The sequence below is a fragment of the Polyodon spathula genome, chromosome 1, assembly GCF_017654505.1.
Source record: "Polyodon spathula isolate WHYD16114869_AA chromosome 1, ASM1765450v1, whole genome shotgun sequence".
In the NCBI taxonomy this organism is placed as follows: Eukaryota; Metazoa; Chordata; class Actinopteri; order Acipenseriformes; family Polyodontidae; genus Polyodon; species Polyodon spathula.
Window position 1 is genome coordinate 27,764,881 of NC_054534.1, and position 22,554 is coordinate 27,787,434.

At 37.1% G+C, this 22,554-nt stretch overlaps 1 protein-coding gene across 3 annotated transcripts in view; it reads left to right on the forward strand.

Moving 5' to 3' along the window:
• The first annotated feature begins 4,699 nt into the window (after positions 1-4,699).
• LOC121316750 (mitogen-activated protein kinase kinase kinase 1-like) overlaps positions 4,700-22,554 on the forward strand; it is a 45,674-nt gene continuing 27,819 nt past the window's right edge. For 2 of the 3 annotated variants that reach the window (XM_041251896.1, XM_041251903.1), the window contains exon 1: positions 4,700-5,184. In XM_041251896.1, coding sequence (XP_041107830.1) covers positions 4,718-5,184 — 467 coding nt within the window. In that variant the 5' untranslated portion in view covers positions 4,700-4,717. The remainder of the gene's footprint in view (positions 5,185-22,554) is intronic. The other variant, XM_041251921.1, reaches the window with a different exon arrangement.

Sequence of the window (22,554 nt, forward strand, 5' to 3'; positions counted from 1 at the left end):
AACTGACTTTTTAACCTAGTACACTTGTGTAAATGTCAGACGACCGAAGCGAACCCACCATTTGAAACTGTTATACAATATAATTCTGAAACCGTCTGTTCTCTTGCCAATTCATTAATGAAACATGTACATGAAAGAATATGCGGTTATAGCTACCAGCAATATAATAACCATTCATAACAACTTCAAGAGTAAAATTAGGCATAAGAAAGAACATACAAATGTAATAATAAATGCAAACTGTTTGAGAAAGAAAGCCTTACCCTGCTTGCATTTACAACGAACATCCAGGTTATATTAATTGCTATATGTCAGTGCTATTTGGACTATTAAACCGGCTTAAATTAGAGAAAAGAACAAATATAAGGAATATTTTATTATAAAAACATTACGATCAGTTCTGGTAGAATAACTCCCAAAATAGACACTGCTCTTTTGTACATATCTTCTAGTAGCACTCCTGGGCTGTTCTGTGATTTTCATTGCTATCAACTACTTTTTGTAATACAAATAGTACAGTAAAGACAACAAAAGCTAACATTTCGACTGAAGAATAGGTGGGCTCCTGATGGCAAATGACTGCATCTTTGTCAAATACTGTCCTATTTGAAACCATTGCAAAGGTAATGGCATTTTTTTTCCTGGATGAAATAAAACAACTAGAATGGTATAAAATTACCAAGAAATAACTTTTCAAAAGGAGCAGTTCAGTTACTGAATAGTTTCTTACTACAGTATAGGAATGATTTTGTCCCAGTGGTTTTGATCATTAGATGAGGTTGATTTTTATATCAGTGATTCTTATCAATGGATTGCACTGTAGCTGTATACCATTAAAATGATTGTATTCCTCTCTGGAAACTTGACGTTGCACTTGACTGTTTAAACGGTTATTTTCTATAGAAAACAATATAGTCATTTGTTTTATAAAAGAATGCAGGTATTGTTTTGTCACATGCTTGATGTTTGAGTAAATATATCTATAGATCAGTGATTTTGCCTGTCTTTGTTACTATAAAGCAGCCCACAGAAACAACTAATAAAGTGACTTCGTCAGCCACATCAGCAGGATTAAGAGCTCAGCTGCTGTCGCTCTTGGCGGAGCAGGCAGAGTGTTCACCCAATGACCTCAGGTTTGCGTGGTCAAAGTTCCCTTCTGTAATGACTCTTGGTTATTTGTTAATTAGAGGGGCTGCTTGGGTGAAGCCTAGAGGCAAACTAGGCTTTAAGGGCCGTTCACGTCAGACGCGGCAGGCATGCCGACTCCTTGTGCGTCTCTCTGCAGTCGCCGCAGACCACTGTTCACACCGAACGCGGCAGGGGAAAGTCAGTGGGCGGTCTGTTGTTACGTCACGGCTGAATGTACAAGCAACAAACAGTAAATGCCAGTGGGAAGGGAAAACTGTTTTTCTACAGAAGACACAAAGCTTAGTAAAAACAAAACAAAAAAGTAATGCAATGAGCTAAACATTTCATATATATATATATATATAATATATATATATATATATATATATATATATATATATAGACACACACACACACACACACACCATCATAATTCCCCCACAATTATCCAAAATATCAGACAATTGTGGTGTTTAAAATAAAATAAAAATTGAGATATTTTCTTTCTTTCATGAGTTGTGTCTGGTTTGCTGGGTATAGGGAAACAGTGTGAGTTAAAGGCATCATTATGCATTGACATTATTGAGCATTATACACCATTAAAAAATGCAACTACTGCCATCATATCTTTTTTTGGGAGGGGAGGGGGGTTGTAAGGTGGACTGTAAACACAGTAAAGATCAGTGGTACTGTGCATCTAACAACACAATACCTGTAACAATGAACAGCAAACAAAAAAAGATAATTGTGATCACCCTGCTGTACCAGAGAAAGAAAAAAAAGTGACAACGTCAAGAAAAGAAAAAGGTACAGCAAATATAATGGGCTGACACCAGCCGGTCTGATGAAGGCAGATTTCAGACCTACTTGATGTTGTATTATAGAACTCTGGAAAATCAGAAATCAAAACCACGAGCTTGTCCTCCATTGTAATTGTTTTTTGTTTTTTTTTTCTTCCTCGCACAGGAGCCTCCTATTTTCCCCTGTTAGGTTGCTGGTAGAGTACGTCGCAGAGCAGCGAGGCGAAAGTTGAAAATGTTTTATCTCCTGCGCACCGCTCTGCGGTGCCACTTGAGTGCCGCTTCCTTCCGCCGCTGCGCTTGACCGCCTTCAAACTGTCACGCCGCGTCCGGTGTGAGCGGCCCTTTAGTGGAATTTGACTAGAAAAAAAGATTACCGTCATTAACTAAAAACAATAGAGCTGATAACCAGTAACAGTCGTGAAAGACTGAAACTCACATGGACCTGCATTACAGCCAAGGAAAATCTGTATTTCAAAACAAGTAGGCTTGCAATCTTTTAGGTGCATTAATATGCACCATATGGCTTTGTTTTGTGTGCCTGTCTGATATTAAACTGGTTAAACAGCCTAGTTTGCTCTTGTACCAACATGTTCATCCAGCTGAAATGACAGAATATATGCTTAAAATTAGCTGCAAACCACCATGAAGGTTTTGACACATTTAGTATTTCATATTTTTGTCAATATTGAGTTGTATAGAAAAATTCTTATATTTCTATATCATGCCATACTGGAAATGAGTGGCATATCTAGTCTTTTATAATAATAATAATAATAATAATAATAATAATAATAATAATAATAATAGGTATTTGCGCTTAAGTTCTACCATACTTTTTAATAATGTGGTTTAAACAGGTGAATAACAAGGATGAGAAAAGAACATTCAAAACTGCTGGTTTCAGCATTCCCAATTTATTACATTTTTTAAACTTCCTGAAATATATACATAAGCCCTGTCTGGTAACAACTTTATGATAAAAAGAAATCGGATGTGTCCACAATACTGTATCTATGTGATCACTTAGATGTAGCAAACTGAGTTTACTAAGTGACAGCTGGAGGAAGACCAATACAAATGGATAGAATTCTCAAACTACAAATGCAATTAAGAAGGAGCAAATGTGGAGATAACAAATGGCTTACATGCTCACTAATTAATCATATTAGTTAGTACTGTATGGTTTAATACCCTAGAGATCCATTTTAAGCCTGTGCTTGAAACCTGTACTTTCTTCTTCTAAAATGTGTGCTCCAGAAAAAAAAAAAAAAAAAAAAACAGTATACAGAATGTTTTAGTGATAGTTTGCATTTAGGCTGCAAGTCTACTGTCCATATAACCGTTTTTTTTTTCCATAAAACCTCTCCACCATGCATATCCACTCATTATATAGGTCTGAAATATGCAGTTTTTAAAGACACATTTGTCATATCATATATGTATTTTCATTTCAAAACACACACTCTCATCTGGTACTACACTAGATTATACTGATTTAGACTCTTGTACAGTACTTCCTGGCAGGGCAATAACCAGAGTGGACATTCTACTGAGGTCAAACTTAGGTTTCATAGGGAATGGGACTGTTCTGGTGATAGTTCAAGTCCAGGGAGCCAGCGGCTCGACCTGCCCCATGCAGAGGCACGGGGAGGGAGCAACTTGGCCACCTGACGGGAGGGATCTTTGCAGTATCTCCTCCACAGCTGGCCCAAAAGTATGACCAGGGGATATGGCTGCGTCAAGCAGTGCGGCATTATCCACATCAGGGACTCTGGCTTGTGTCAACCACAGCTGTTTACGAGCCACAACCAAGCTAGCTAGGCTTTGGTCAAGGGCCTACAGGGCACGTCAGCAGGTAACCGAGCCCAACCGGCAGGCAGTCCACAAATCAGCGTCACAGGAGGCGTTTTCAGGGTCAGCGCCCTAAATACTCACCCAAAAATGGCCAGCTCCAGCCTCAGCAGTCGGAGCAAGGCCCCTGAAGGCTGGTGGCCTCAGACCCCCTTTTCAGCACAACAGCTGCAGTACTGGGGCGCTTGCACCTCAGACTGCTGGGTGCTCACCACCATGCAAAACGGCTATGTGCTTCAGTTTCAGTTGGGACCTCCTCCTTTTTGACAAAGGTGTGTATAAACATATATATAATATATATATATATATATATCTATATATATATATAATATATATATATATACACACACACACACACACACTGATGTCCAGTAATTTGTTCTCATATTTAAAAATATATCATTATGTATGTTCTTGTGAGCGGGATTAGGAGATATACATAGTACAAGTTAATTTACTTTGTGTTAACCTTCCTTCTTAAGGGGGGTGGGTATTATGTATTTATTTAGCAGACGTCTATATCCAAATAAGTACACAAATATGACAGCAGTATATTAGTTTCTTCACCTATATTATAAGAACTTTAAAAACATTGCTTTATAACAGTTGATTATACCTTGTGTGGTTTCGAAAAATATATATTAAATGCATTTCTATGACTGCTCCTATTTTTGTATGTTTCACCACATCATTTCTCACGCTACACTGCCAGTTTGTTTGAACGTACCATCTGTTTTTCGTGAATCCCTCTACGTTACTCATTCATTACAGTGCAAACCTTTTGTGGTACTTACGCAAAACATGTGGCTCTAGTTACGCTCTTTACGGTTGTATGTAAACACCGCTAGGCACTCTTGCTCCTCCCCTCTCCCCCTCCCCCAATTCACTCTACTCCTTCTCCCAAAGATCCTAAATGATAAACTCAGTGACAAAAAATGGCGGCGACGGGGATCCGGACCTCGTCGTCAGGAATTAGTGATGTGAATAACGACAGTAACGGTGGGAACTCTTATCACAGTAATACTACTAGCGCACTCGTTCCTCCTAACAGCCCAGAGGCGGTTAGGCAAAAATCGTGGAGGCGTAAAGAACTAAGGAAAGTCAGGAGCGTAGATCTGGATAAACCAGAGTCTCTGCTGCTGTCGCCCGAGTCCGGAATTGCTCCTGTACCAGCGCAGCTTCACTTCTTATCGACTTCTACGCCCGCTGGATTTCAGCCGACCTTGCTGCAGCAAAGCTACGCTAAGCATAGTTCTATGAATAACCGCTCAGTTTCTTATACGAGTAACACTAGTCCATTTACCGCTACTCAGGAATTGTTGAACATTCAATGCAATACAGAGAACAGTTCTGATTATGGGTCATCTAGGGCATCATTGGAAATGATCTCTTCTCCAAATAGGTATTGACTTTTTTTTTTTTTTACTTTTTTGTTTTGGTCGTTTTTTAGCAAGTGTGATTGTATTTACATCGGGAAGAGTGCTGCTGTTTATATTGATGGGAATTGTTCTTTGCAGCTGGATATGGCTTGGCTAGCGCGATTTGAAGATGTATTTATTTTATTTAACCAGAAAGTACAATCTTCATGGACATATGTGTGTGTATAATATCTATATATTATATATATATATATATATATATATATATATATAATTCTATTGTGAATAGCTACTGTTATTATTCTGTTGTGAATAGGGTACTGTTGACATTTATATTTTATTTAACTTTGACTGATAGTACTTTACATTGCACGGATTTATTTTGCTTTGATCATATTCTGGAAGCTTTAGGAGTGAGAGCGATCTTCTGTCTATTCCTGGGGCTCGCGGTTGCAGTGTGATTTACTTAACTGACGGTGAGAAATATTTTGATACAAAAACAGACGTTTTGTGACCAGCACGTTACAAGTTTTGTACGGCATGAGTTAGTTTTGCATTTAACCAGCAAATATTTTTGGATTTAAGGATATGGTATTTGCTTTCCCATTTTGACAAGGAAAATTGATTAAGCTTCTCCGGAAATATTACTTTTCATACGCTCAAAAAAAAGGCATTCACTTCTTGTTGGTAGTATATTAACCAGTATGTTTTTATGTTGTGTACAATTTCGTTTTTATTTGTTCTCTTGGAAAGTTGATTGTTCTTTAGTTTGCATGGACCTTTAAGTGTGTGTTTTAAAATATTTGTAAGTAAAAATCATCAAGAACAGTTTTGTTTAGCTGTCCGGCAACCTACAGAGACTAGCTGTATGTTTGCAAAGCACTCCACATATCTACACATGTTACTGGCTAGGAGTGTAACATACAATAATGACGTTATATATAAAACTTAATAATAAAAATAAATAAATAAATAAATAAATAAACATATGTTAATACTTAGAATCTGTTAGCTACCTATTTAGTCAGATCCTTAATTCAGCTTCTTGTTTTAAATATTTGAATTGGTCATGTTCTGCATCTGTTGGATTTTTACCGGTAGATAAAACTGTTCCAGCTTTGTAAATCAGTTTTGTTGATTTGTTGTAAATGTTATATATATATATATATATATATATATATATATATATATATATATATATATATATATATATGTATTTATGGAAAGTTGTATTTATTGACGGTCTATGCTAAGACAACAGAAACACGTTTTCTTCTTAAGCCCTGATATCCTTCTTGGTGCTGAGTAAGATTATGTTCGTTGTTTGTATAATGATAGTGTGTGAACTGTGCATCTTCATAGTTCACACTCCTAAATGTCCTCCTTTTTTCAGTCTCGAGTTAACCGATTAAACGGAAACGTTTTGATATTTATTTTAAAAGTGTACTCCCTGAACTTGGACTATGAGCCTCAATAACACGTGAGCAGACACGAGCTCCCCATTACTGTAATGTCCTCCTGTGCACCATTGCATACAAACTTGATACCGAAAACGTATGGATAGTATAGAAAGTACCCTAATGAGTCGCACGATGGTTTGTTTCCCCTTGTATTATTAATATTCTCCTCTATAATACTCCAGGAGGCAGACAGGGATGAAACATTACAGATAACTGTTATTCACTAATGATACCTATGAATTCGGTTGTGTCATACTTTACGATAAAGGTTATTAGAAATACTGTAGTATGTTGACTATTTGTATTTGCAGGAAGGGTAGAGGTAATCACACAGTGGCAACAGCTGGGCAAGGGGGTCTGGAAATAAGATGAAGTAGGGTAAAGGTACAGTATTTTGTAGCAGTATAGTGATTGACATTTTGAATTTGGAGCAGTAGTGAACAGATAATGGATGACTTGGGTGTCTCAGTAGTTTGGCTGCATTCCATTAGGTAACACTGTTGTCTCTGATACCTTGAAAGGTAAAATGCCTGGGCTCCACCTCATTCACACAGGCAATACAGCAACCTGCAGCTTTAATGAGTCATTGTTGAAGAATGGAAAATGTGGCATGAACTCTGATCTATTCTTTAAAATATCTCTATCTCTTGTGTGAAACCATTTGTATGGCAGACAAAGCCCTATTCATGATTTGCCAAAAGCAATCCAAATGTAGTCATTGAGAGGTTATGTTCAAGTATGATTCTGGATATTGGTGAAATTCATGGTATGGCGCTCACTAGAACTGTTTGTCACCGCTTGTGATGTCTTCCCAGTCCCATCAGAATGCAGCATAGCATACATTTATTTGCCTTGTGTTTGCAAGCTTTTGGAATATAATTTTTTTAAAACTGTTGTTTACTACAGTATGTCGGTATCATATTTAGCAAGAACATAAAACAGTCCTTTCAGTCCTGGCAAGACCTCCAGTTTCTGCCTTAGCACTGTACGCTAACATATGCCCTCAGAAATCATGGTGGAAACTCATGGGACTTGCTGTAGGACCCAGTCTGAGGTGGTGTATACAGCAGTCGTCAGGTGGCTGAGGCGCCTTCGTGGGCAGTTAACATGTTTTGAATTGTATAACTTAATTCGTATAATATGTGCTAGTTGATCCTATTGTGGAGGCAGGGTGTATATTGTCATTTGAACAAAACAACTCCTAAACAAATGTCTCCTTTTCCAAATAGAAAGGGGGGGGGGGGGGGGGGGTCCTTTTAAAATCATTAAAGTCACTTAAATCAGACCCATGCCTAAGAGCAGTAGAAAAAAATAAATATTTTCTTCTTTAAATTCTTAAAATGTTGCCTTGCTTTATTTCTATTTGCCAACAATATGACTGAACCATTTTTGCCCAATTTCTGAAGTGTCATTCCTTTCAGAAGATTTGCCTAAGTAGCTGCAAAATAGGTTTAGTGCAACAAGATCCTACTCTATGTTGGCTTCAGATAATACCCAGAAGTCATTTCATATTTATTATGTTTTATTTAGAGCACCTATTTTAAGTAAGGACCTTTTTTTACCCAAAAATGTGCCTATAAGGTTCTTTGAAAATGTTTGTAATACTTTGCTATCTAAAAATAACCCTGTACTGTGTACTGGTAACTATCCGTTTGTATCCCTTTTTTTTAATTACATTTTATTTTTTTTTAAATATAAATTCTTCAAATTGTTGTAGCCAACTGGTTGGCTGCAGTTTTTGCAGTTGTAACCGTTTTATTGAGTCTAATGTTTGTCTACATGTAAGGGTTACTGTACTTGAAAGTTTGAAAGGCTACACACATTACCTTTGTACCTGTAGCAACTGTTTTACATTGTTTGTTTTGAAAGTAATTAAAGAGGCTTTGTTCTTTCGCTGATCAACATTTTTAGTAAAAACCTCCCAACAGGTATTCATTTTAAAAGCTTAACTCTCTCAGTGACTACAGGCTGGTAAGATGGGATTCTAGTAAATATGACTTTGTAATTCCAAACAACAAAGTGTTTTCTTGGCAGACATTTTATTGTGGAAATGCCTGATAGCTCAATTCACAGTTGTAATGAGTTTATAAAAGTAAGCTTTTTATGAATAAATTATACTTTGATGTTGAGGGAACTGTTACACCAGCTTCTTTTAACAACAGCCTAGAGTAGTTTTATGAAAATCTGGTTTATTTCATAATATAAACAGACTTTGAAAAACATTCTTTATACTTTCAACACCTCAGACCTGTTTGTGGTCAAGGAAAAATAACGCCATTCAGCATAACAGACCAGTTAACCTGTCTAAGTTTGTATCACTTTTCTGTGACTTATTTCAATATAGGACACCAGACTAAATAGAGAAGTAAAGGTTTGGGCTTTTGCACTAATGCTGAAAGAGTCAAAGAAGTCCTAACTTAGTTTTGTGAGTAAGATCCTACTATTCTTCAAGCACTGAAGTGTGAAATGTACAAATAGTCATCAATCCCAATCCCAACCCCAAACTGCTCTTCAAATGGAAGAACCTACAGTGTAGGATTTTGCAGATGTGGGCGCTGCCAGCTGTTTTGAGGTTAGTTCCTGTGGAGGTTCAAGCATTCTGGTTTGTATACGTGTAGGTGGTTTTTCTTACTCCTGACAGATGTCATCATTTTTAATGCAGTAATTACTTCCACTAGTATAGTAAAAGTTTGCGACAGAATTTTGAATAATTGAAACATATTATTTTGTAATAATATAAATGCTTTAGGAAACCCAAATGTCAAAGGAGCAGTTATTTGCAAAATACTCCTATCCTTTTGTTCTTGTATAACAAAAAATATGGATTGACTGATGGTGTTGGACTATAGCAGTGTCATCATAAGTCTTTGGAACTGTTCTGATTAGCAGTGTTACCCTTTAAAACACTGACTGCAGTGCAGTCTGACACCACTGTGTCTACTCAAGTGTTTATAGTGCAGAGACAAAGTACTTTAGTATTTATGTATTTCTTTATTGTAATTCAAATGTTGTGCCCATTACATGTTTAGCCAAGGAATTCAAAATGTAATCAAAAAAAAAAAAAAAAAAAAAAATGTACTGCTGTATTCAAACGCTGTTATACTGCCAAGCTAAAATTTGGCTTTGGAGATGTTGTGTTTTAATTCACAGTAAGTAGGCTAACCCTATTTTAACAGATTAGTATTGGTGGGTCTGAATGGTATTGTAGTGTACTTCTGAAATTTTATGTCCAGTGGCTGTGGTTTTTCTTTTGCATGCTTTCAGAAAAGTGCCCCTTACTGTATGTGTCAGATGTATTGTACAGTAAGCAGTAGCACAGAATCAACATTACCACATCCTAAATTGCCCTATTTTAATATCTTACATGTGTTCAGCTTTAGCTAATAGTGGCATTTAGAAGTCTCTGAAGACTAAATGTAGAGTAAGTTAGCTTAAAGTAATCTTCTGTATAGTATCTATAGAAAGTCTACACCCCCTTGAACTTTGTTCACATTTTGTTGTGTCAGTGCCTCAGAGTTTCATGCATTTAAATGAGGATTTTGTCCACTTATCTACACACCATACTCCACAGTGTTAAGGGGGAAAAAGTTATATATTAAAAATACAAAACTGAAAGATCATAATTGGATAAGTCTCCACCTGCCTGAGGTACTGCTTGGTGGAAGCACCTTTGGCAGCAATTGTGAGTCTGTTGGGATAGGTCTCTACCAATTTTGCATGCCTAGATTTGGCAATATTTGACTGTTCTTCTTTACAAAACTGTTCAAGCTCTGTCAAGTTCCTTGGGGAGCGCTGATGCACAGCAATCTTCAAGTCATGCCACAGATTTTCGATTGGATTTAGGTCAGGACTCTGACTGGGCCACTCAAGAACATTTACCTTTTTGTTCCTTAGCCACTCCATTGTAGCTTTGGCTGTGTGTTTTGGGTCATTGTCATGCTGAAAGGTGAACTTCTGTCCCAGTTTCAGCTTTCTTGCAGAGGGCAGCAGGTTTTCCTCAAGGACTTCTCTGTACTTTGCTCCATTCATTTTCCCTTCCCAAGTGCCCCAGTTCCTGCTGATGAGAAACATCCCCATAACATGATGCTGCCACCACTGTGCTTCACAGTAGGGATGGTGTTCTTTGGCTGATGTGGTGTGTTGGGTTTGCGCCAAACATAACGTTTTGCATTTAGGCCAGAAAGTTTCATTTTAGTTTCATCAGTCCACAAAACTTTTTGCCACATGGCTACAGAATCTCGTGAGTGTTTTTTGCATACTTCAAACGGGATTCAAGGCGGGTTTTCTTGAGTAATGGCTTCCTTCCTGCCACCCAACCATACAGGCCAGATTTGTGGAATGCTTGAGATGTTATTGTCACATGCACACTTTGACCAGTCTTTGCCATAAAAGCCTGTAGCTCTTGCAAAGTTGTCTTTGGCCTCTTGGTAGCCTCTCTGATCAATCTCCTTCTTGCTCAGTCATCTAGTTTGGAGGGATGGCCTGATCTAGGCAGGGTCTTGGTGATGCCATACACCTTCCCTTTCTTAGTAATCGTCTTGACCGTGCTCTAAGAGATATTCAAGGCCTTTGATATTTGTTTATATCCATCCCCTGATCTGTGCCTTTCAACAACTTTGTCCCGGAGTTCTTTTGAAAGCTTTCAACAACTTTGTCCCGGAGTTCTCATGGTGCTCATGGTTGAGTCCTTGCTTTGAAATGCACTACCCAGCAGAGGGTACCTACAAGAACTGCTGAATTTATCCTGTAATCATGTGAATCACTACAATTAAACACAGGTGGAGGCCACTTGGTGTGTGATTTTGAAGGCAATTGGTTACACCTGAGCTAATTTAGGATTGCTATTAGAAGGAGGGTGGACACTTATCCAACCAAGCTATTGCAGTTTTTATTTTTAATGAATTCTCTACAAATTTCTAGAATATTTTTTTCACTTGGAAGTTGTAGGGTAGGATGTGTAGATAAATGAAAAAAAAAATACTATTTTCATTATTTTTTGAAATTAGGTTTAGACTTTCTATAGGCACTGTAGTTTGAAAGATTGACTGCAGGAACTACATGTTACTAAAGATCCTCAAATTATCATCCTTTAGAGTTTCTTTTACTGTTAACAGGAGCCTGCTGCTGCTGCTCTGGTTTTGTGAGCCAATTACTGTATGCCAGCCTGTCAATTTGTGCGGTTCCAGCTATTAACATTAGGAATGCTAACAATGAGCAGTCAGTTACAGTACATTGAGTGAATCCTAAAACTGGCTTACCGTAAAATAGCCTACACTTTACAAAGATACACAGTTGAATTATTGTTTGGAATGAATTAATACTTTTGTTTACCTATTCTAGTTGACAGTGGTGGTTGTAATTTGAGAGTCTTGTATGTACAGCATTACTGTGCTTCTGCTCTTTTTACAGTAATATATTGTTAACCCCCCCATTCTGCATTTATTGCTTACTGCAGAACTCTGCTGCATTTCAAATATGCTGACGCTTGATCACAGGCATCGCAGTATGCTGGTGATACTGAAGATTGCAACAGTGTGTTCATACTGTAATATCTCAGGTAAAAATGTGTCTTTTGATAAAGCTGCTGTAAATTCTGCAAATGCCTTTTTTTGGAAGATGTTTGGTTTTAAAGTGGTTAACAAGTATACTAGATTACAGTTGACAGGATACCTGCAAATTATACTTTAAAATGGTTCTGTATATTCTACAAAGAAGTCAACCTTTCAATGACGCACATAAGATGTGTCACAGGAAATCATCCCAGAACACACAATAATGAAAGCTGCCTAATCTGTTTAAGCAAGCATTTGTTATAAGTCTAAATTCAGTAATAATAAGAAAGATGCTATTTCAGTTACAATAGGTGAGTGGCACTCTTCTGTAACAATATTCTACTTCCATTTTATTTTTAGCAATATGTTTTTCTGAGGCCACAAAAAATATTTGTGAAAAAGCGTCTTAGATTGCAAGTGTTACAGCTTGTGCGGTATGCTATAGTAAACTCACAGTAGAGCTTTGTGTTCTGGGCTTGGCACTGGGCTGATAGTTTAGTACAGTGAGGCCTTGGTGTATCCAGGGGTATATTTGGGCTTCTTCCCTTAGTTACATCTGGGCTGTTTGATGCTCAAGGAGGTGCATTGACTTAAAATGCCATAGAGCTGCTCTATAACAACATAGCTGAGCTATAGTAGGAATCTGAAACCAGGATCTTTAGAATGGGGCCACTGCAGTGGTGAACCTCATTAAAACGTGTATGGATGATGTTGACTGTGCAGTAAGGATGACAAGTGTGTAATAGTACCAGACTTAAAAGCAGTGCTAAAACCATTAAGAATGCACTTGGTTGTTGGAGTAGGGCTGGGTATCAGCAGTGTATTCACGATACAATACGTATCACGATACAAGGGTCATGATACGATACGTATCACGATACAGTAAATTAAGCATGAAGCATAAAAAAAATAATCACACAACTATTGTCCCATTTGTTTGTGCAAATGTTAACAATAACAAGGTTCAAAAAAGCTTCACAGGCTGCTTTGCTGTTTCGTGTTTATGCTTTAAAATATTTCTTTAAAAAGAATACAAAATACTGTAAGTCATAAATTTAACATTCTTCACAGTTCTTGAAAACAAACATTTTTTTTCTTAAAGTTCTGAACCTGACATTAAAAAATAGAAAAATAAAAAGTAATTTCTATATGCAGATTCTTATTAAAAGAAATACAATTCTGTTATATATTGAGGTTTTTCTTACAATTGGCTTAACTCTGCCCAGCAAGCAAGCTACTGTATTTTCAGTGCACACTGAGACGCGAAATTCAAAGTATGAGCAAAACACAATGTATGTCACTTTAGCTTTACGAGCAGCAATAACCATATTGGAAGCATTGTCGGTCAATATTGCAGGGTTCTTGTCGATATCTGATTTTAGCAGATCTGCAATGTTCTCACCAGTACAGCTTTCCAGTAAAGCCCTTGTCTGGAGGATGCTCGAGACCAGTCTGCTGATGTGTGGCGACGGGTAATTGTCACGTAGGTCCAGCTATCACATGTGAGCGCTACCCTCTTTGCCCTAGAAAGCTGTTGTATGATCTGTCGTTTAACACACTGGTATAAATCGGGAACAGCATTTTCAGTAATAATGACAGGCAGCGTTCCTTGGCTCCAAAGTATTTATAATTTTTTGAAACCCTTCGTTTTCTACAGTACAGTAGGGATGCAAATCCTTGCGAATGAAACACACTATGGACTGGGTTATATTTTTAGCTTGCGCTGATGTTGCAGATAATTTTGAACAACTAAAATTTTCAATTGTAAGTTGTGCATAACAAATGGTCTCACTTCCTTTGCCGTGGCTCTGTGTGTAACACTGATGGAGATCGTGTGCCGTCAATCTGATGGTGTTATTTTAAGTGAAAACTCAGATTGGTTGTGTTCCCTGAATACTTGATTCGAGCCTTGCTCGAGTCTTATCAGGAACTTGAGGCAAATGCTTTACGCAGCTAAAACCAAAATGAATCCACAATTTTAAACAGGCCTGATCAGGATGAATTTCGGTGTCAACCTCCATAGCTTTATGAGATGGTTTAAGAACATTAATAACCCGCCTGCGCTCAGCTTCCTGTGTGCTTGACGTAACATCCTTAGCTACACTTGGTATGTGAGGCTGCTGGGATACATACAAATAAATAATCGTAACAGTGTTGACACAAATTATGCACAAACATTGTTTTATATTAAGTTTATATGCATATAAAAAATTTAAAATAAAAAACAAAACAATATGGGTCACCTTATCGATAAGCGTATCGTCAAGAAAAGTATTGCGATGTGTCATGTGTATAGATGTATCGGCACACCCCTACTGTGCAGTGTTAGTTGTTTTATTTATTTTATATGAAGTTGCTGTCCTTTTAGTTAATTGTATTAATACAATGTAATTTAGTAATTAAAATTATATTTGGGGCTACATATACAGTATCATTATTGGTTCTCGTATTCAATAACATAGTGTGCTGAAGGCTAAGAGATTTAAACTGAATTATGGGAAGTGAGAGCCAAAGGTATTTTAATGGCTTTTCTGGACTTGCCCTGAAGTTAATCCTTGTTAATGCTGTTATGTTTTGGAACAAACTGTAGACATTTCTGGTAAACATTCACTTGTGCACTTTATTTTTTCAAACCTGGTGAACTGACACACTGCATTGGAATTTGAAAGTGCTGTTCCTCCCTCCGATTGGATGATTATCCTGGGTGTGTGTTTGTGTGTGTATCCCTAGAAACTTCCAGGTGTATGCAAACTGTCACATACCCCACAGCCCCTAGCGTAATGCTTACATATTTGTTACAACACAAGCAGCCAGGATATAAAGATGGCATCGACAGGAATGGAAATCAATCTGCAATCCTTTTTTCTTTTTTTTTTTTTTTTTTTTAACCTGGCAGTAAAATAAAAAAATAACCCCCAACCCTGTCAGTACTATAGTCTGCTCCTGTTGTATTCAATAAGCACAACTGTCTTTAGCTCTCCAGTATAAAAGAAGAATCTGCTCGCTGTAGGACATTTCTTTATAAACTTCACTGTTTAACATTCACTATGATTGTAGGGGGTTGTATGTTTTATCATGAGAAGTTCAAGTATTTACAGTATGGCCTCCTGGAGTCTGAACCATTAAAAATGCTTTGTTGAGGGGGGGTGGGAAATTCCCTCAGATGTAATTCTTCATAAGTCAAAAGTCAGCTTCTTTATCACGCGGTACTTTCTGTTTAGTATCTGAATAGAAGAAAGCTATTGAGGGAACAGAGTTACGATTTAAGAGACTTTAATGGTTTCTAGTAAATACTGTACATGTTATAGTTTTATATGCTTTCTTGGATAAAGGCATCTGCCAAAGAAATCAATAATATTACTAAATAGCTGCATGAAAATGCAGTAAGATAAGTCATAGCAGTTTGAAATTGCCTGGAAATATTTGCCCTTTGACAATACAGTGCTGCTGTGAACTGTACAAAGGCTTTCTCTGTCAGGTGATGGTAGCTGCAAACATGTATTCAAAGGTTATAAATCTACATATAAAATAGTAGTAGTGGAAGGTCTTTTACAGTTTATATTTGTACAGTATCAGTAGCCTTTCACTTTGGATTTTTTGCTTTCTAAGGATGATTCAGCTGTTATGTACTATTTTGATGTACTGCTAATTTGGTGCTCCAGCACTGTGCTTTTTAAAAAGTTTCTCAGTTATTGTTCAGTATTGTACTTTCCAAAACCTAAATTAAAACATAGCAAATATTATTACGAGAAACTGTTCACGGTGATCAAGATTCTTTTAGTTTTAGGTTTTATTTCTCTAGATGTGTTGTTTATTGTTTATTTTAATTGTTTTGAGAATTAACTAAACTGTATGATTATGTACAGTGTTTCCCCCAGCTGAGTGGTCAGATTATGAAATGATGGTAGACCACTGTTTAGGCTACATCTGCATTACCAGGAACTTACACAGAAGTAACGTGTTACTGTATTATCCATTGCAGTAGCGTTATATAACATGTGAGAACACATTTTTTTCTGAGAAGGTACAGGAATGTTTTAATTTGGTTACATGGATAGTTGCATATTATTACAGTATCAGGGTGCTCTGTCGTGTGCAGTTGATGAATTTGCATTTAAATATAAAATTGTAAAATACATTACCAGGCAACCGTGCATTGACTAAATAATAACACTATGTAACACAATTTTTGTTCCTGGGTAGTAAGTGTTATTTCCTAATTGCTTATGCCTCAAAAGTATAGAAAATGGCTATTATTCCCCACAAACCTTGCTTTTGTGACCAGGACAGTTCACTTTACAGCTCTATCGTAAATCTCGAATAAAACTACTCACTTCTGCTTTTGTAGTCATTTTCGTTTACTTTAGTATAAATACATGTTAATTTAGATTCATATGTTGTTTTTTTCTCGGTAATGAACAAGTATGGAAAGATTGCTTTTGTGACCAGGACAGTGATATTTCAAAATATCACTATTTCCAATGGGAAAACGGGCAAATGTGTGTCCTTTCGTTCACATAGTCAGAAAAAAACAACATATGAATCCAAATGAACATGTATTTATACTAAAGTAATACAAAAATGACTGCAAAAGATTTAGAAGTGAGTAGTTTTTCGAGATTTACGATTATGCTGTAAATACCACTGTCCTGGTCACAAAAGCAAAGTTTGTGGGGAATAATAGCCATTTTTTATACTTTTGTTGCATAACAATTAGGAAATAACAGTACTACCCTATATTTCAAAAAAAAAAAAAAAATTGTTTTACTTTCAGAATGAAAACACTCTAAGACTTGAGCTGTGGTGGTTTCCACTCGGTTTGTTTCCATGTAGGCTTTGTGTGAAGCGCATGGACTTGTGGAGTTTGTAGCTTGCAGAGCCTGTGTTCAGAGCCAAATGCACACAGTGGGACATGACTGTGGGCATGCCTGACCCTGAAACTTCACTTTCCAGCTCTACTTTTATGATAAATATATCAAGTCATCTGCTTTGTTCAGTTGGTTGAACTTTTTGCACTGTAGCTCAGTTTATTACTCTGTAATTACAAGTTTGCTTTAAATGTTTATGTTGTATTTTCATTTTAATTACCTGTAGCGATTAAAGTTGTATTTAATATTTTCACTATAAAATGGATTTGGAAAGTTAACACAAACAAAATATATACTGTGCTGTCATGACTCTAGATGCTGAACTATTGATTGAAATCTTAAATACAAATAATGTTGTGTTATTTAGTTGCTGTTGTCCAAGATGACACAGTACAGCCTATATTTCACTGTGGGCATTTATTTATTTATTTTTATTTTTAACTTTAGTCTAGTTAGCAGAATGAGGGAACTCGGTTTGTTTGCACACAGGCAACAACCACACACTTTAAGCAGCTAGAGGAGGAGGAAGTGAAGTTTCCTGGTTGTTTCTGTGTAGTTGGTTGGTAGCGTTGTGCTCCGTGTGTGTGCCATTCTGCAACATTTAAAAGTGTAAATGTAAGTTCGGTCACAAAATGTTAAGTGAAATAGTATGGACAGTGAGAGAAACTTGACAAAGAGATTGCTCTCCCTCCAGCTCAGTAGCGAAAAAAATGATTGAACAAAAACCAGATTCATCCCCCAGTCACTGTCAGCTTAAAAGATATCAAGATGCACTGCAGAGAGTGTAAACATCCTGTCCACTAATCATGACAAAACAAACAGCATTCACTTGCAAATTGCAATGTGATCACAAATGAACCAAAAACCAAACTCCATATCATGCCCAAACAAACTCTACATTTGTAAGTGTGAACACCAAGCAAATTGATAAAAAAAAATAAAAAAAAAAAAAAAAAAAAAGGAATTGAACTGAGACTTTGTTTGTTTTTTTGTGTTCAACCCAATGTGAACAAGACCTAACAAATAATAATCCTTCATGGACGTTGCTCATCTAAAATGAACTGTACCGTTTATTAATGTGGTGCTGTGGGACAAGATACTGCAGCATCACTGCAGACCTATACTTCCATTCATTTCCACTGAGTTTGATTTTTTTTATAAAAACTATTAAGTGGATTGTTATGGTTTGCCTTGCAGTAGCTACTGGAACGTTACAGTAGTACTGTAGGCTGGATTTGTAGTTTCAGTACAACATTTACTTTTAGGGAGATCAACATTCTGAATTGCAAATAAAAAGAATGACCTTTTATTTCACCTCCCATATGTTTTTGTATAATTTGTAGCATGATTCGAGTGCCTTGATTTTGAGTTGCTTATGAAACTGATTGTTTCAAAGTTCTTCGGGTCATTTTTAGTATTTGTTTTGTCTAGTCTCTGTTTATTGATTTTGATTTTACATGAAAAGGCATTGTGCAGCCTGAGGAACTCACCAAGTGTGACCCCTCCCCCTAATTTAAACACACAGTCGCATGCAGTGTAACGATGGGAACCTGGCTAGTCATAACCAGCTTTCAAGCCCTGAAGTCTTGGGTTATATTGGTTATGCTAATCACATATGGTAAAGGCTACAGCATGTAAAATGCACACCATGCTCCATGAACTTGAAAAATTTGTCCTTTTTATATAAGGTGTTCAAGGATATAACGACTTTTTATGTGCAGTGACTACAACAAAGCAGTACAGTATCTATTTAAACTTCCTTTTTCTGGTAACTTAATATAAAACATCAACACTGAAGTAAACAAACTGTGTGATCTGTTTTATTATTTCTTCCAGTGTAAAAATGTGTGTTGGCAGGGGCTGGACATGTGATTTGAGCATTGAATTGGACCAGAGTTGTTCTTTGCTTCAACCGAGCACACTATTTACCTCATGTGACATGGAAGCTGAACAAAAGCAGAAGGGGAAAATATCCTATGGAACTGATACAGTGAAGCACCTGTGGAGAAGCAGAGGGATTGAGTGCTGTGTTTCTCAGGTGTTGTCAGGTAGTGCTATATTTACAGAGAGCACTCCATTCATTTTGAAGATTTTGCTTTGTAATGTGAGAGGTTCTGTGTTTTTTGTGCACGTTACCCATGGTCTGTGAGCAGAGAGCCTTTGCCCTTGTCAGCTCGCATCAGTACAGAGGAGGCTGATGTGAACACTGAGGGCCGACAACAAATGACATTTTTACTCTGCGGCGCACTGCAGTATCTACAGAATTTCAATAGCATTCGATATATTGTGTTACAAGGGAGCTGCAGGGTGCTTGTGCTGTGCTGTACTGTAGTTCATGTGGCTTCAATGTTTTTGTTACGGTATTATATGTGCTCGTTCAGCACCTGTGTTCTAGGGCTTAGAATCCAGGCATTCCTTCCTTTCATATTCAGCAATGCAGCAGTGGCTTAAAAATGTAGGTTAGTGGACTGTATCCCCTATCAGGAAGTGGCGAGTCAGACTGGGGTCCAAGCTGGAACTCCTATACATGTGCGTCTGAATCCGGGGATACAGCTGAGGGGAGTTAAGAAGATACATATGACATATAGCTGTAGATTTAAGACTAACAAGAATCCCCCTGAGAGTGAGATCTTGTTTTATGCAAGCATCGTGGGAGGGACTGCTATAATACTGTACAAGTGCCATCTACAGCAAGAGCTTTCTATACTGTAAAGTCTGCAGTTCTGCAGTATGTACAGTATCTTGAGCCCTGTGTAACTGTACCCCTGCTGTTGAGTTATGAAAACTGTTATAAATGATTAGGTTTGCTGGCATCGGCTTTTGTCAGTTGGCCAGTTGTAGATGTTGCATATATCAGCAGTGTAAGCAGCCCAACATCAGTTATTGAATTGTCTAAATGTATTTTCATTGTGAATACAAGTATTGTATATACCAGGGGTTTTCAACCTTTTTTGAAACTCTAACCTTTCTGTCGGGAGGTTTCGGCTAAAGTACCTTTTGCAATTTTCGCTCACTGAATAGCTACCAATAAAAGGCAGAATAACCCAAAGTTAGTACATGACTATTTATGTTTACCAGCGCATTTATACTTTAATATATAATTTTACAGCAAAGTCTGAGCAGCACAGAGCGCTCTCCAGGCACAATTGCCAGACACCTGCTTGAGACAGAAAACCAAACAATGTGGACGTGGTAGAGGCTTCATTCTGAGCTGCTAAACAAAGATTAAATAAAACTTGGATGCAAAAAATTAAAAGGTAGTATTTTCTTTAGGAATTTTTATTTGTGCATTTCTGAGTCGTCCTGCTTGCCACCTATGACCCTTAGAAGTACCCCGGTGGTCCATTTACTCCTGGTTGAAAACCCCTGGCATATATCGTAGTGAAGGCTGGTGAACTGTATTGGGTTCACATATCTGACTTTATTACAGTAAGTGGGTATATAAATAGTTACTCACAATTACTCTAGATAGTTATTGTCTTAATACTTTGTACATGGCTGTATTCTGCGATTATCTAAGTAAAGTTTACCAGTGTTGTCTAGTGAAAAATAACCATTTGACTGTGGCATTGTACAAAATAATGTGTTCTACATTGTTTGAATGCAAAATCATCAGTTTGGTCGTTCACTCAAGTGCCAGTTTGTTCAGTGGCCTTGAAATTTGACACTAGATTAGTTTGTACTGCAAGTCAGTGATGGCCGGTCTTTCATGATGGTGTTATCTATGGAAAGGGTTCTTTTTTTAATGGCAACGTTTTGATTCAGTCACATACAGTAAAGGCATGACTTTGAGGATATTAGGAAACAGGATGCGGCTCGTCCTGTAATTTTCTTACTAACTTTACATTTACCCTACCAGTTCATGGAAAGAGGAAGGTTTGCTTAGCAGTGTTTACTTTTAAAATATAGGCCAAATCTGTTCAACACTGAATTGAATTATTGAGCAAGAAACACCTTTCTTTTCAAATTTGCTGTACTATCTATCCTTATTTACTTAGAAGTTTCTTTTTAAATATACAAACTTGGGACATTTTTCTTCAAAGCCATTGTTTAGATTTGCAGACAAACTACATTCTCTCACATACAGAGTAATACTTAAAACTTAACATTTTCTGTTCAGTATTACTCTGCACATTACAATATAAATAAGAGATGCTGTAATTTGTGTACATTTTAACATATTTTAGTACAAGGCTAGAGATCTTAAGGTTTGTAGCCTACTGTGTGTTGGATCATTCCCTCTGTGTTAGTAGTGGCTACTGTACAAACTGTATACTCTGTTGTGGCTGTCCCTCAGGGAACACTAAACATAAAACAGGAAGCCCGCTGTGTAACTGTGTCACTTCCTGACATTGCGAACCCTAGTTTATAATCATAGGCACTAATGCAGATTTTTTGAGCACACTGAAAAGGAAGCTAATACAGTTGATCTTTTTTATCAACATTTAGAAAACAGGATTTTAAACATGTATAACTGTCTGGATGTGCTTTGTGATTTTATCACAGTATGTTGGCAACAGTGTTCCAGTTTCTTGAACTGAACTGCTTCCTGCCTCTACTGTAAAGCAGTTTTAGAAAGCATTAAAAGGTTAGATATCTCCAGTTACAGACCCTACTTCCCGAGATAACCTTCAAAGCTGTTGCAGTCACAGCATCCGGCCCATGACAAATACAGTATGCTCTGTCAATGTGTGCTATTCTTAATACTTAGCATGCTGTACAGATTTTATGAGGTTATGCTGCTCGAAAACTACCAAATGGTGGCACTGCGGTAAAATAAAGTAATACAGGGCATTTTTATTGAACTTGATTTAAATATTTCAAAATTCTAGGGATGAAAGTAGGTAAAATCTTGTATATTTTGATTACAAATGAGCTGAAGGACAAAATTAAACATGTTTTTCAACTTTTTCTCAAGTTGTTTGCTAGGCGAACGAGGCAAGTGCATCCAGATCAAGCTCCCTCCTGCAACAATGGTGATGCTCGGATTGTTCCCACAAATTCTATTCATTTCAGACTAGCATTGTAGAAGAGAACATGATCTGGATACACTTGGATGCTCTCCTCGATCTGGAGAACACAAGATACAGCAGTAATGTGTTTTCAGTGTGTTCTGTTACTTTATACAGCAATTGATGGTGATCTGCACTTTTAGACCAACTCTAGTGCCGGCATATTTTCGTACACTGAAGGTCACTGTATTTCCTTGAATTCAAAATACTTTGTTCACATCTTGCTTTAGAAAGGTATTCGGCAGTATCATTTTGGTTTTTGATTACTGAGGTAAGGTTACTGGTATCAGAAATAGAGATTGCGTTTGCCTGTAATTAGTCCAGTGTTTGCCGTGGTTCTAGTACAGGCAAGGTGGTACAGTATGTTGGGATCAATTTTGCCCTTATTTGGTATTGCTTATATACACAATATTGGTGGTTTAAGCTTTAGCAAAAATAGGATTTTAGTTGTTTTCAGTTTTGGCAGATATACTGGACATTTTGGAGGTGGGTGATCATCCT